Genomic DNA, 16,158 nt, shown 5'->3' with positions numbered 1-16,158 from the left:
TTCTGCAGGCCAGAAATACAGGAACAGCTTAACTGAGTGATTCTGGCTGGGCATTTCTCAGGAGGGTGCAATACAGCTTTCAGCCAGGAGTGCAGTCATCTGAAGATTTAATTAGATCCAGAGGACCTGCTTGCAAGATGGCTCACTCATATGGTTGTGGCAACAGGATTTAGTCCCTCACATGGCCTCAGTTCCTCACCGATGAAGCTCTCCAGAGGACTGCATAAATGTCCTCACAACATGGTAGCTGGCTTCTTACAGAATAAGTGATCCAGAGGAGAGAACAAGAGAACATTTCAATCCTTTCTCTGACCAAATCTTGGGATCCACATACTATATCACTTTTATCTTGAGCCACTCACCCATACCAATGACCAAAACAAATCTTTTTTCCTTCCCCCAGGTACAACACTCTGTCAGGGGCCATTCCTGAACTTTCTGGTTTTGTATAGAATCCTAAGTGCCACAGGTGAAAGGAGGTTATAGAGTCTCAGGGACAGTGCACCGCTCCCCCTAGGGCTTCCATCCCCTGCCTGCTTGGTTTCAGCCTCACTTCTACAGTGTGTCTCTATTCTGTGTGTGTTACATTGTGGTGGTGTCTAAGCACCATCAGATAGGAGGAAATGTTACTCTGCTTTTTATAAGCTTTTGGTCTAGCTTTTTAGCTTAGCTGGGGAAAACCAGCTGTGCATTTTGTCTCTTAGCACCATGCAAATGCTAAAAGCTTTTCTGGTCTCTCTCCTAGCAGCAGGCTTCCAGCTAGGCCAACCTCACATCATTAGCCCACACCCAGAACTGGCACATGCCTTTAAGGGTGGCATAAAAAGACAATAGACTATAAATAAATTGTGGTGTAATAATACAATGGAATACCATGCAGCAATGAGAATGATAAAGCTATTGTCTCTAGCAACAACATGGGTGAATTTTATAGTATTGAGTAAGAGAAACCAGAAAGATTTAAATGAAATCATTCAAAGACAGACACAATTAATTTACAGCTTAGAAATCATAACAGTGATTACTACTAATAGGTAATAGGACTGGTAACAGGAATGAAGAAGCACCTCATGTGCTGGTAATAGTCTATTTCTTGATCTAGGACTGCTGTTACATGAGCATGTTCATTTTTTGAAAATTTTGTTGAGCTGAACACTTGATTTGTGTACATTTCTGTATATACATTTTACTTTAACAAAAACATAAAATGTATAGGGACTATATTAGTGGTGTTGCTGTTTACATTCACATGTTATAATAGAATAAATATATAATATGCCTAATCACAGAGAAGTTTAATAACAGAAAACCACTAGGATTTCTAGAAATATCAGAGGTTATCTCAGAGTAACTGTGAGCATTTGAGGCTCTGTGCCTTTCTCATCAAGGTATTTTTCCTCTCGTGTTGGAACCGTGTCCCAGTTCAGGGAGGTAGTAGCCATAGCTGATCTCTTCATGGACCTTACGAACACAGCATCTTCTGGGTCATCAAACACAGTTCTGCAAAAATGGCAATATGTCAAAAAAAAATCCATTAAGCTACAGAGAAATTTTAATTTAAACAAATAAATGCCATATTTTTCTATGCTCTTTGGAGCATCGTACCACTAACAACTTTGGGCTTCTACTGACAAATGACTTTCAGAACTATGAATGTTATTTTTCCTATATATATTGTTTATTTTTAAAAATTCAGTCTTTGAACATATTTGGGATCAGCTATTTCAGTTTAGATTTCACACATTAATGTGTTTATGATTTGAAATCAGTGTTAGATGATTAAAATATTTCTAGATTCCATATGCATATTAGTATCTTAAATACATTTTGTTAGATATTATTTCTCTATGTTATGTATTATTTTAAAAACGTGTTTGGGGATATATTTTTCAACCCTGAAACCAAAGAAAAACCTAAGTGCAAAATTGAAAAAGAATGATGATTTTAAAATTCATCAATATGCATGAGTTTGAAAAGTTTTCCATAGTTTAATGAAGCATTTGCTTTTGAAAATGTAAATTCTGGGCAGCCCCAGTGGCTCAGCAGTTTAGCGCCGCCTGCGGCCCAGGGCGTGATCCTGGATCCTGGAGACTCGGAATCAAGTCCACGTCAGGCTCCCTGCATGGGAGCCTGCATGGAGCCTGCTTCTCAGTCTGCCTGTGTCTCTGCCTCTCTTTCTCTCTCTCTGTCTCTATGAATAAATAAATAAAAATCTTAAAAAGAAAAAAAGAAAATGTAAATTCCGGTGAATATAAAATGTTTATTTATATAACTGCTCTCACTGAACATATTTAGAGGAACATTATACATTTATAATTTGCTAGTAAGTCTTAGGTTTTATATAGTAGTCTTATATTTTATGCATTGAATCAGACTTTAATTTATTCCTGGTTAAAATAATAATATCCAAAACCTAAATATGTCAAATATGAGTAAATAGCTTGTGCTTATTTGTCATAGAAAGACAGTAATTTTTCCCATCCATCAGTTAGTCATTCTTTAACTAAATGTAAATTTAACTAACTAAAATGTATTTTGGGAAATGAAGGTAATTTAAAGTGCATACAATTATGAAATAATTTGATAATAAAAGTAAAGTTTAAAAAATCACTTACTTGTCTACATTATTCGCAAATGCAAAGTCTAAAAAAAAATACATTTCTGTTAGTATTTTTCAAACATTTATTCAGCATTTAAAAACAATGGAACAGTGCTATAAAGGAAAAGTCTAGAGCACAACTTCCTGGTTTTTGAATGGTCATTTTTTAAAATTTAAATTCAATTTGCCAATATACAGTATAACACCCAGTGCTCATCACCTCATGTGCCCTCCTTAATGCCTGTGACCTTGAATGGTCATTTAGATGAATAGTTCAATCCTTCAAAAATGCCATGATACTACCTAAACTCAAACTGAACTTTTCTTAGATATAGTGCCTTGGATTAGCTTAAATTCTGAGGCAAATTCTTTAATTCAATACAGATCTCAAAACTCTGGGAACAGAAGGCTTAATCAATTAAGTTTCCAGTGGAATCCAAGTGGGATTTTTGTAATTAAGATATGGAGTCTCAAAAAAAAAAAAAAAAAAAAAAGATATGGAGTCTCATACAGAAACCAATCCTCTTTTTTCAGATAGACACATGTATCTATAAATGAACTAACAGACCAAATGAAGAGAAATATTTAGGGCAGTTTAAACCATTTGGATTCTTGGCATTAACTTCAAAGAAATAGAATAAACAAATCCTAGATCACAGGAATCTCCATCTTCCCTAGCTTTGGGAGCTCAAAGGCTGTCCTCAAAGCTGGGATTTCTTATGGTATCTTCCAGAGACAGTCATTGCTTTGTTCATTCCTCTCCAAAGGCCTAGTGCCAGGCTAGACATGGAATGTACCAGCACCTGTTGGGCCACTGAAGTCCACAATATGAGTCTTGCCAATCTGCAAGCAGCAGGGAGCAAACAGCCTCTGCCTTAGAAGAGCTCATGGCATCATTCCCTTCACAAATGATGCTTCCTTACTGGTTTAGGGATCACACTTTGAGAACCCCTGCTCTATGTTACACTTCTGCATCCTGAACATGTCCTACAGACATTTTTTTTTTTTTCTCTTCTCTGGGACATGTAATGGATAAAAGAACAAGTTCAATGACATCTTGTGAAAACAAGCATAGAGAATGATGGATTCTATAGTATAACTGGCCTGGTCCCTGAAAAAGTCATGGAAACAAATTTAGAAATCTACTAAGTTTAAAAGGAGTAAAGGTCCATAACAACCAAATATAATTATGAACCTCTGACTGGATTGTTTTGAAAAAGCAGCTATAGCAGCCATATTGGAAATACCGGGAAACTTTAAATATAAATTATATATTATGTAATATGAGTACACAAATTATTTTTTTTAGGTATGATATGGGAATTTTGGATATATAGGAGAGTGTCCTAGTGGTGTAACAGCCACCTTGTAACCAAAAAATACCCAAAGAGTAGGACAAAAGAGAGATATATTCTTGAACACTGATGATTACCGCTGACTTTTGCACTAATACCCTACCTTTGTATTCTTTGCTTTGTGAGAAAAATCGCTATTTCCTTAAGTCATTGATGTTGGATTTCTGTTGCATGTAAGAACTTAAATTCCAACAGATGAAACATCACTGAAGATATTCAAGTTATATTTGTATATAATGACTGTGTATATGAATCCAACCCAAACATTAATGGTGGTTATTTCCGGGTGAAGAAATTGTAAATGATCTTTATTTCTTCTTAACACTTTTTTCCATGTTATCAAAAACTTATGGCTTAATTGGTGAAACTGGTGATCGTGGTAATAGTAAGCATAGCTTATTTACTGAGTATTTCATACTACACTAGATACTGAAGTGAGAACTTCAGGGTAATATCTCATTGTTACCACATTACTTCACTTAATATATGCAAATGCAGATAAAATTGCATATTGCTTTAATTTGACTAATAACATTGGGAATATTTATTTCACTATGTAGGTGCTTAGCTTATTGTAAATTTCAGTTGTTACTATTATAATTAGATCAGCCAAAAGTTGGAGGAATTTTAATTTCATCTTTTTTTTTTTTTGTTTTTTTTCCCCCAAATACCTGGAGGTACTCTCTGGGATGGTTTTTGCTTAAATGGTGCTCTAGGATTCCATGAGGCATCTACTCTTCTTTGGAATGCTATTGATTGAACAATATGAGTCCTTCTATGGTTAAAAATGGTAATCATTAATCTTCTTTCTTTTTCTGTAACTTCTGACAAATGCAAAAAGTAATGTTATTGCATAGCATTGTAGAGATGCAGAGTGATTCAGAATACAGTTGAACACTTTCAATAACGCGTTTATCTGAAGTATGTTATATGTGAACATCCTGTCAAAACTGTGAAGGGCAATCACAATTATTTCCATAATCTTATAAATGCTTAATAAACAAATGCCACTCATGTTGTAAGGCACAGATATTCCCAGTGTACCCCAAGCACTCTCTAACACATCACCATGGATGATTGAAATCACATATATGATACATTCCTTCAGCTCCTCAGGGCTGTGAGGAATAACAGGAATAATAAACATTAGGTTTTATATTTCCTCATTAGGAAGTTAGTAACCAATTATTAAGAATGTTCAAACCTATAGAGATAGAAGATAAGTAGAGAGATGGGCAAAATACATTTGGAGGTAAAAGAAGCTCCACCCAAATGTAAAGGGTAATGCAGTGAGGTTGATTATTTTTGTGACTTGTATAAATCAGACATACTAGTTTATCTACAGTGTTTAAACTGTATTCATAAAGAAATCATTGAGATAACAAAGAATATTATTTTTTGAATTTAAATAAGCCTTAAGAGATTTAGTCCAATTCTCTCATTTTTGAAATAAAACACTAAAATGCCAGGAATAGATGATTTGGCATTCAACACATTCATGTCAAACTCAGGAACAGAAGACCTTTCCTCACACTTAGATGGCCTTCTCAACATAGTGGTCAAGAGAAATGAAATCCTAAACTAGGGCATATTTTACAGGTCAAAAACTTCAAAACTAAATAATTGAAAAACTTTCCTTTACAAAGATGATTATTTTCAAAGACCTTCTGCATTTTTAAACTAGTGATGTATAAGGCTGCCTTTCAAATATTTCTCTGAAAGATGTATGCTTACGATTTTGGTCAAGAAATTCTATTCCTGGAAGGTGGTTGATTATATATAAACGGTACAGGTTATATTGGCACAAAGGGTTTTGGTAGAGACCTGCAAAGAAAGAATCCAAATTAAGGTGTCATATTTCAAAACCAGTTTCTTTTATCATTTGATAAAATATAGGAAATTGCAGAATTAATATGGAAACTAAGTACATGTAAAGCTTTTGTTTCATAGACCAAACCAATGGCCTAACCAAATGCATTTATTCAGAGCAGCACTTATTTCCCATTTGTTAAATTCATTCATTCAACAAATATTTTCTGAGTGCATACTATATACCAAGAACTATGTGAGGTGCTGGGGACATAGTGTTGACCCAGATCTACCACAAATGAGGAAAATTTTAACATGTCCTTAAGTTAATTAGTAAAGGAAGGACAAGATATCAGCTCTGTAGAGGTCTTTTTTTTTTTTTTTTTAAAGATTTTATTTATTTGAAAGAGAATAAGCTGGGAGAGGGGTAAGGGAATTGGGGGAAGCTGACTCCCCACTGAGCAGGGAGCCTCATGCAGCACTGGAGCCCAGGACTCTGGGATCATGACTAGAGCTGAAGGCAGCTGCTCAACTGACGGAGCCACCCAGGTGCCCCTCTGTGGAGGTCTTGATGCTGTTCTTCATTAAAGAATTTTGTTCACTTGCTTCTCTTCTTCCCGTCTCAAAGGTCACAACGGTGCCCTGTGGAGATGGGCAGAGGTGCAGTACACTGATCTGATACAGTTTTCTTTCTCCACTTAAAACCATTGCACATGGTTCAGAGCATGTAAATACCCCTAGCAGCTTCAGATCTCAGCAGGAGCAGAGCTGAGCAGGTGCTGATCTTGCATCTTGTCTACCTCTGGCCAGACGCACATGCCTCTAACTTCCTTTGCTCAGGTGCCGCGATACCTAATGAGTCACGCTATCACAGTGGCTGGAGGTGGGAGGCAAGCCCATGTAGCAGAGCTCCTGTCGTTTCTGACGTCACATTCTTTAGGCATCTGTATGCAGGTATATTTTTTAAAAATCTTCAACTAGAAGTTGTGAGGGTTTTACTTTATGGAAAAAGCAAAGAATCTTCTCTATCCCCCCATAGATGTATTAAACAGTGTTACTTTAGTACAATGTGAAATAAAACTTTTATGATTTCCACGTGGGTGTCTTTAGCTATTGGATTCTGTCTACATGCAACTTCTAGAAAACACTTTTGGAAAATACATTCGGTGAGGAGAACCACTAGGTGGCAGTAGTAGAAAGAGTTCCAGCCATTGTACAACTGCATTACTCTCACAAAATGGGGCTCATTTACTGTACATGTTAAATTTCGGAGTAGTGCTGTAGAATTTGACTATAAAATAAAGAGAGGCTTGATAAAAGCATGAAAATATTAGGCATTAGAAGCCCAGGAAAAAACAGTTGGCAAGATAAAGAAGATGGGCGTGTGCTTAAAAGACAACAAACTATTTTGCCAAAACTTGAAAAAGTTTTAGCAAAATCATCTAGATGTTTTCCCTGTAGGTTACCTAACATTTTGATTTTATCACATAAACACAAATTTTTCTGGCTAATAAAATCATTACATATAACTACTCCCCGTGGAAAACTTGAGCTTTAGAGGGACTTAAAGCAGGCATCGTCAGAAGACATCTGGTGCATAACAAACAAAAACTATCAGAATTAGGCATTAAAGAAAAGGTAAAGCCAGGAGCAACAAAGAATTTAAAAGATAGGAAATATGTATGCAGTGGGGGAAGTGAGAGGAAAAGTGAAATGGAAGCTTTTCAAAATTTCTCGACTGACAAGAAGGGTTTAAATTTTAATCTAAAAGGGAAGGAATTCACAGTGGTAATGAATAATTATAACTACTGGACAAGGAGTTGAATGGGTGGATGTATATTAAGCCAGTAATAAGGACAGATTCTAAAACGGGGATCATGCATTGTAGTTTAAGCCAGAAAGAGAAAAGCACCTCTTTCAAGGATGTAAAAGCAAGACACAATTGTTATTAATGAGAGTTTAGGAGGAAGAAAGCATTACACATGCTTCAGTGCAGAAGTCTGCTCTGTGGTTACTGTGTTGGAGAATCACATCTGGCACCTCATAACCCCATCAGACATTCAAGCAGCCAGGAGTAGAGTCTGCTCTTGCCTATGATGTGAATAGGAAATGTACCAATAACATTTACTCTTTGCACCCTCCTTCATATTCTCTTTTCCTTCTCGGAATGTTCCTATTTCATTTATTTTCTTGGCTTCTCCTCCTGGTCTTTAAATAAGTCATTTCTATATGTAACTTGAAAACCTGCTGGCTTCAGCTAAACAAAACATCAAATTTGGATTTACTACTCTTACATGAGTTATTAAGAATGCACCTCAAGACTGAAAACTTGATGTGTTTATTGTAGCTCACCATCTACCTCATCCTGATGTAAAATCTAAAGGACAGCAAGTCAGAACGCTGGGCTGTTAGGCCAGCCTCTGCTTAAATTAACTTTAAAAAAAATATAATTAAATAATTTGAGAGGCATTTCACCTTTATGATTTTTCACTTTTTTCCTTGCTCTTAAGTTTTAGAAAGAAGCAATCTTATTTTCAACTCTTTTTTCCCCCCCTTCCGTACTATAAACATTTATCATTTTGGATTTATGAGTTTTGGATTGATGCTATAAAATTACCATAAATTAAGTTTCTAAGATATGAAATTGGTTTCCTGTGTCTGAAAGTTCTGAAAGCCTTCCGTGATGTATGGGTACATTCCTTTAGAAACTATGAAGTGAAATTGCTTACACTTTCACTTTCAATAGGTTAATACTATTTAATCCACTTTCCCTCTAGGCTACTTATAGAGCACACCTCGGTGGCGCCAGCACTGTCTTGCTTATCTTAATTTGGGATTCCGAGTCTAAGCAATTTACATGTATCCAATAATATATCAAAATGTCTCTACTACCTTACTGCACAAGCTTGAATTACATGAGTCACATGTGTGAAGCTACTTATTATTGAAACGGAGGAGAAAAAAGTTACCTAAGTAATTGGCTTCAGTCAATTTTTAAAAACTTTCAAAGCTAAACTAGAAACCACCATTAAAGTGAACATTAGTTTTTAAGACCACCTTTGAAAAAAGTTGATGTGATTAATGATATACCAAACACCCATTGTTTTAAAAGATTTATTTATTTACTTGAGAGAGAGGGAGAGAGCATGGGAAGGAGCAGAGGGAGAGAGAGAGAATCTCAAGCAGACTGTGTGCTATGGGTGAAGCCCAAAACATGGGGCTTGATTCAAGGACTCTGAGATCATGACCTGAGCTGAAATCAAGAGTTGGGTGCCTAACCAACCAAGCCACCCAGGTGCCCCAAAACATCCATTTTAATAGATGGGGAAAATGATAGGTAAGTTTAAAGCAGTTATGTTCAATATCTATATAGAATAGCCTGTGGAAGTGAGCTTAGCTGTCAATGGTCAGACACTATGATTTTGAGGTTCTGGCTCAAGGTTACTTAGTAGAGTCAGCATCTCCATTGTTTCCACCATCTTGCTTTGAAAGCTGTGGGCCACTGCACACCACATGTTTGTACTGAATATGGAAATCATCCCTGACTTTTAAAAGATAAACTTGGACTAACACAGGGGTTAAAGAAAGTTGGAGGGGTCAGAATATCCTCTTCTTTGACACAAACAGCAAAGATCCACTTGGCTCTTTTTTATTGGGTGATTCTTCTGTTTTGTTGTTTGGGAGGGATGATCCCACCTTGAAGGGCATTTCAGGTAGAAGCTCTAATGAAGGGACCATTGAGATCATAGTCCTATCCTGATTTCGGTGTCCCTCTTCAGCCCCTGGCTATTTGCCCTCAGCAGTGGACTGGGGCCAAGTGTAGGAGGAAAGAAAACTTTTAAGAACAGAACCTGAAGAAAATGGAGGCCCTCTCCTGAGAGGGGCACTCTATCGCTCCTGGTGAGTCCTTAAAGCACTGCTAGGAAGCAACTCTTACAGATGATGGAATGCAGGTGTCCAAGTGTCCTTCCCAACAGTGGAGCTTAATGAAACAAAGCAAATTTGAGAGAAATGAGGAGAGCAAAACTTGAGGAACAGGAGAATGTAAGTATTTTGTGGCTCCTGCTAGTGGGTGTTTTGCCCACGTGCTGGGAAAGAAACAGAGAGATGGAAGATCAAGAAAAGTCATCTCAGCCAGGAAGCAGGATTTGGACACACATTAGATCCTGAATTAGAACGACTTTGCTGAAAGGCAGGGAAGAGGAAGCAGGAGCTGGGGAGGGAGGGTATGGAAAGGTAGACCTCCTGGAGAGAAGAGGTGGGGCCCTCCTGACTCAGCCTGGAAGTCTGGAAGTCAGGAATTCCAGGTTCCAGGACCTCACACTTGGCTGCTGGGTTAGGCCTCCCTGAAGCTCCCGGCCCTGTGTCTCCTGGGCCATCTCTTGGCAAACCTCCTCACAGACGCCAGTGGAGGGGGAAATGCCGAAATGAATTAGAGGTTTCCCCTCCAGGCTATTTTCTCACCCTCTGAAGACCTTGTAATTGGAGTGGAATAATAACAACGCTTTAGCATTTTATGCGGGTTTTATGGCTTGAAAAGGCAAAAATGTTAACGCTTGAAAGTGCATGAGTCTCTCATTTTAATTAATGAACTGAATCTAATCTGTGATTGCAAATGAACCTCAGAGAAACTTAATCTGGGCACATTACTGCCCCAATACAATGAGTAGTTCATTACCTGGGAACTTTTTCCCATAGAGTATCTTTAACCAAAATGAGGCAAGTAAAGTGTTCACAAAGTGCGTATTTGCTACCAAAACTATTCTCAAATGCTTCTTTGGGGGAAATTGGACATAGCATTCTCTCCATTTCTTTCTTTTTTTTTTTTTATTTATGATAGTCACAGAGAGAGAGAGAGAAAGGCAGAGACACAGGCAGAGGGAGAAGCAGGCTCCATGCACCGGGAGCCCGATGTGGGATTCGATCCCGGGTCTCCAGGATCGCGCCCTGAGCCAAAGGCAGGCGCCAAACCGCTGCGCCACCCAGGGATCCCCATTCTCTCCATTTCAAAAAATAATCTCACTACAAAGATTCTCAGTTGGAACCATTGTAGTTATGTAACTTGAATTATAATCACTATGATTTTAAGGAGAGGTCACTCAAACTGTTGTGACAGATAATGATAAGGACTTGAAATTAAACTACCAGGCTGGCACAATAGTCTTTCAGAGAAGTAGGAAAGGCACTCCTGTACTCCAGATCAGGGCTGACACAGTTCTGTGCTCATGCACACACAGTGAACAAGAGAGGCATGGGCTGGATTTCAGACTACCCACTCCCTGGCCAGGCACCTTCATTCAGGGCATAATCCTGTTGACTACGATAGGACAAATTTGAGTGCTAGGTTCTGAATCTTGTTTTGTAAAATTGCTTAAATTATTGAGTTTTTACATTTAGCAATAATCTGATTAATTTCATATCAAGCTCCTTCAGCTCTCTAAGAAATATTTAGGTCAAAAGACATAAAACCATAAACCATGGGACTGTTGTGTCCCCTTGTATTGGGGTATCATGTAGTGAATGCATGATAAATATTTACTGAATGAATGAATAAATGATAAATATTTATTAAGCAAGTGAGTGAATAAATGTGAAACAAAGAAATAAGGCATGAGTTTAAGTTTTGGCATTTCTTAGTCGTTTGGTTAAAGCTCAAAGACTTGCATTCCCACCATTCAAGAGGAAATCATTCTAATCACATCATAGGATTGCTGTGAAGATTTAAATGAGACTATAATAAGCATTTTCTCAACGGGAAAGACATTCAAATATGTTGTTATAATGATGATTATTTCAAATGTCAGTTATGTTGTTAAAATCTATTTACTACTTAGCAGACTTTCTAGACTGTGAGCATATTAATTCATCGTCTAATTTACATAATCCACAGTAAAACCATTTTTGAGTTTGTTACTGCTTCCAAATAACATTAATGTCAAGAAATGCTCTTTAAAAACATGTCTTACAGAGATAGCTTAATATTTAAGGTGATCCAGAGAGCTAGTTTCCTATTATATGGAAAAATGAAGATAAATGAGAGTTCCAGATCTAGCATAGACAGTCTTTTCATCACAGAAGCATTTATTCAACACACAAGGGCCAGATAATTCCAGTACACAGGCAGGCCAGTCCTGGGTCTTTCACAGACCTTATCATGTTTCAAAAATAAGCATGGGATTATTTGGCATCTAAGGGGACAAGGCAGCCGTGTTGCCAGATCCAGGGGACACCATTCAGGGTGTAGTCAATAGAAACGTGCCCCTTGAACCCGTGAACTGAGAAGAATAAGATGGGAATAACCAGAGATAATGAAAACTTATTTAAATGCGGGAAGAGGAGAAGAAAGGGTGGTGATAGATACATCATAACTAGTGAATGGGTAAGGATGGTAAGTGGGGGTGAATGGTCTTGACCAACTGCCCAGTTTCTGGCCTAGTAGATTTGCTGAAGGGAGGCGTGGGATATGGGAATCAACTCAGATTACTGTATGTTTGTGAACATCTGTCTCCAACTTCTTTCCAAAGGGAAAATCAACATGATTTTAGATTAACAACAAAAAAACCCCATGGAATTCTCATGAACTTGGCATAATTTTAATATTTGGCTTTGAATAATCTACGTATAAGCACATGAGTCATTTCTCCTCAATACAGTAGATGTTACTGATTAGCACTGAAAGCAAATGAAAACTATAATTACTCTATGTATTGATCTGATCAGAACCTCCACCATCAACACCATTTGGCACATATTCAAAACATTGTTTCAGGCAATTCTGAGAAATGAACAGAAAATGAAGAGGAAAGAAAACCACATCTATTTCATGACATTATATAAACAAGTCTCCCAACTCTAAAGTTTGGAAACCCACTCATTGGTCTGAGCGTCTTTTCCCTTGGTACACCCAGAACCATTTATCCTCTGTTGCAATCATGCACGGGTTATTCACCCTTCAAGATTATAAACTTATTGAGCAATAACTGTGTATTATTTATTTTTCCAACCCATTTCCACTTTCTTCCACTACGTAGGTCACTTCCTTGCTGGGTGTGATTCAATATACATGAATAAAATTTTCTGTTCACCCACTTAGAAAGCTTTAAAAAAACCTCATTTTTTTTTTCTTTTGGTGTCAGCTTTATTAATATAATTCATATACCACATGACTCACCCATTGTAAGTATACAATTCATGTTTTTTAGTATATTCAAAGAGTTGTGCAATCTTCACCACAGTCAATTTTAAAATATTTCCATTACCCCTGGAGGAACCCCCAAACTTCTTATTCTTTAGCTGTGGCTCCCCAGACTCCTCTGTCCCCCAGCCCTGGACAAACAGGAATCTATTTAAAAATAATCACCTCTCAGTGTTGTTATCTCCTTAGATGTGTCTATTCTGGACATGTCATGTAAATGGAATCATAGAATGTGTGCCAGAACTTAGTTCTGAGATAAAACTAAACATAAAGCTTTAAACATGTAAACCTTTTGGCGCTTTTGTCACTTCCCTTTGGCATGCCATGTCATTTCTCAAAATTTTTTTCTACCTGTTATTCTTTCAAAAGCAAGTTTTAAAAGAGAGTAAGATTAAATCTTATTTTCAGGAATATTTAAGTATTTAGTTATAAACATTGATCAATATTAACCTTAAAAAATGAAACCTGTCCAATGTTATTACTATTTTAGCTTATGGCCTTATAAACAGACAAACTGATACTTAGGATCTTCAGATTTGGCATCCCCTTTAACTCTTTCACTGTGGCATCAATGTTTGTCAGCTCATTGTGGTGTAGCAAGAGTATGTACAATGAAGGCAAAGAGTGCAGGCCTGAAAGAGATTTTGTTTTTTATAAGATTTTAAACATTTGTAATGCTAATTAAACATCCTAATGAAATGAAAACAAAGAATACATTTCAGCTGGTAAAAGGAGTCATTATTAATAATAATGTGACTTATCATTAAGAATAATACAACAAAGCATAAGAATTTGAATAATTGAGTGTGATGTGGGCCTGTGGAGCCAATTTCTTTCCACTGTTATTATTTTATGTTTTTTTTTATTTCCTGTAGCAATAATTTTTAAATTTGATTTCAGAAAGGTTATTTTCTTTACTCTTCTTTTGGTTGTGTTTTGTTTTGTTGATGTTACTTAGATTCATGATGCCAGTCAAGGGAATAATTACACATTTAATTCAATACCTTCCCCAAAATTGCTCAGGTAAATATTTTCTTTACACCACAGGAAGCCACATATTGATATCATTTTTGTTGATTCTAAATTTCACATTTTCCCACATTTTTAACATAAATTAAAATGAGTTGTGCCTTTACAGTAGCTGGCTGCATCATAGGTGAATTGGCAAGATTTTCTTTCTTAATGGTACATGGAATCATGATGGTTCTTTTGGCTCTATGATATGTGATATTTTAAAAAATGTTGCGTGCTGAACCTCTGTATTTCATGATCCTAGTAGATCAGGTACTTTCATCATCAACTGAAATTGTCAACTTGACTTGAAATTGTCAACTTAGAGATAGTTACACATGTAAAATTAAAAATTTAACATGTAAAATGAAAAGAGGAATTTGGCTGGCAAAAATTATAGCCCCTAAAAACATGAAAACGATTTATAAAGTTGTTATATTTATTAATGCTCCTAAATTTGTTTCCATAATACCCAGTTTGTGCCCAACTATGCAGGAGAATGGCAAAATTTCTATTTAAAACAAGATTCTTTTATATTTTGAATAAGGCACACGACAATATTACATTAAAATTGTAATCTAAAGCACATTTCTCAGAATGAAATATACATAAGGACATTTTAAAAAATAGATTTCCTCACATATTTTCAACAGAAACGTTAAAAACAGATTTTTGTATGCCATTAGTGATAGGATAGTTACAGTTATTACTTAATTGAAAATCTATTCAATTAGCTGAAAAAAACTTAAGACATACCTTTTATCTCAAAGATGGCATTGTTGTTTAGATACAGTTCTGTCAGACAAGAGTTTCTAGTTAGAAAGGTTATTCCTTGGAGCTGAAAATGAGAATTAGAGAATAATATACTTTCTACAGTAATTATATAGAGATATAAATAAATATGTGTGCATATATGTGTGTGTGTGTGTACATAGACATATTTATAAAATTATAATAAGGTATAAAGTTTGATGTTTGTTATTATTTCTGACCATTTGGTCTGGGCTATGAATTTCCTTCTGGATTGTCTTTGAGGGCATTGTGATGAAAAGGATGTTTTTCGGTAATTGAAGACAAACCTCTCATCCTGTCTCTTGCAAACTTCTTGCATAGTTTTCCATGCCTCGGTAATCTGGCCTAGCTCCTTTGCTCTGACTGTGCTCCTCACACTTCCGCACCCCGCAGTTTCATTGGATCTGGCCCCACATACCCACCAGGTGATGATCGCACATAATTTAATGACTAGTATATGCCGAGGCCTTTCTCCTCAATGCTGAAGCCATTTCTGCATCTGTGCATGAGTCATGCCTTCTCTTTTGCCTGCATGACTTTTCTCCCCGGTACATTTCTGATAGTTCCTGAGGCTCACCCTTGTCCAACAGGGCAATACCAACCAATACCAATACCACTCGAGGGGTGCCTGGGGGCTCAGTCGGTTCAGTGCCAGACTCTTGATTTCAGCTCAGGATCATGAGACTAAGCTTGGGTCTCACACTCAGAGAGAAGTCGGCTAAAGAGTCTCCCTCTTCCTTTGCCCCTCCCCCATTCACGTGCATGTGCTCTCTCTCAAATAAACAAAATCTTTAAACAACAACAACAACAACAACAAAACCACAACAGCCAAAAACCCCCCATGCTTGAGTGAGCTTCCACAGGAGGTTTCCATTGCTCCAGAGATTTGTTGAAACAGTTCTTTGGTCTCCTTGCATCTCACTACTGTCTTCTCATCCTGTTTTGACCCACTTTTTGTTTCTCTAAACTTGCTCCTGCGTCAGTACTTTGAGTCTATGAATCGTCTCCTCTTCTCCAGCTTGCTATCCTTTTGTAAACAGATCTCCTCCATTCAGCAGAGGACTCCATCATCTGAATACGCACAGGAAGTCAGGTGCAGTGCTTAAAGCCCCACCAGCCACAAGCCCCCTGTGGCTTCACAGCTCCTCTTTTTCAACAAGGCCTTTCTTGACCAGCCTCCACACCCATGAACCTCCCCATTTTCTCGACAATGCCAATACTTCATTTGACTTGTACAATGAATCAACTTGCCTGCGAGTTGTCTTCATTAAGGAAAAGAACCATATTTCTTTTTAAAAAAAATTTTATTTATTTATTCATGAAAGACACACAGAGAGAAGCAGACATAGGCTGGGGGAGAAGCAGACTCCTTGCAGTGAACCTGATGTGGCATTCAT

At 37.1% G+C, this 16,158-nt stretch overlaps 1 protein-coding gene across 1 annotated transcript in view; it reads right to left on the bottom strand.

Moving 5' to 3' along the window:
- Nucleotides 1-1,337: 1,337 nt before the first annotated feature.
- The window catches only part of LRRC72 (leucine rich repeat containing 72), a 33,677-nt gene continuing 18,856 nt past the window's right edge, over nt 1,338-16,158 (bottom strand). Inside the window, exons 4-9 of the mRNA XM_041727603.1 lie at nt 14,726-14,807; nt 13,480-13,590; nt 5,689-5,778; nt 4,626-4,778; nt 2,616-2,643; nt 1,338-1,500 (exon numbers count right to left, since the gene is read on the bottom strand). Coding sequence (XP_041583537.1) covers nt 1,338-1,500; nt 2,616-2,643; nt 4,626-4,778; nt 5,689-5,778; nt 13,480-13,590; nt 14,726-14,807 — 627 coding nt within the window. The remainder of the gene's footprint in view (nt 1,501-2,615; nt 2,644-4,625; nt 4,779-5,688; nt 5,779-13,479; nt 13,591-14,725; nt 14,808-16,158) is intronic.

This window comes from Vulpes lagopus, chromosome 13 (genome assembly GCF_018345385.1).
Source record: "Vulpes lagopus strain Blue_001 chromosome 13, ASM1834538v1, whole genome shotgun sequence".
Lineage (NCBI taxonomy): Eukaryota > Metazoa > Chordata > Mammalia > Carnivora > Canidae > Vulpes > Vulpes lagopus.
The sequence above is the reverse complement of the archived record's forward strand: the minus strand, read 5'-3'. Positions and strand labels throughout refer to the sequence as shown.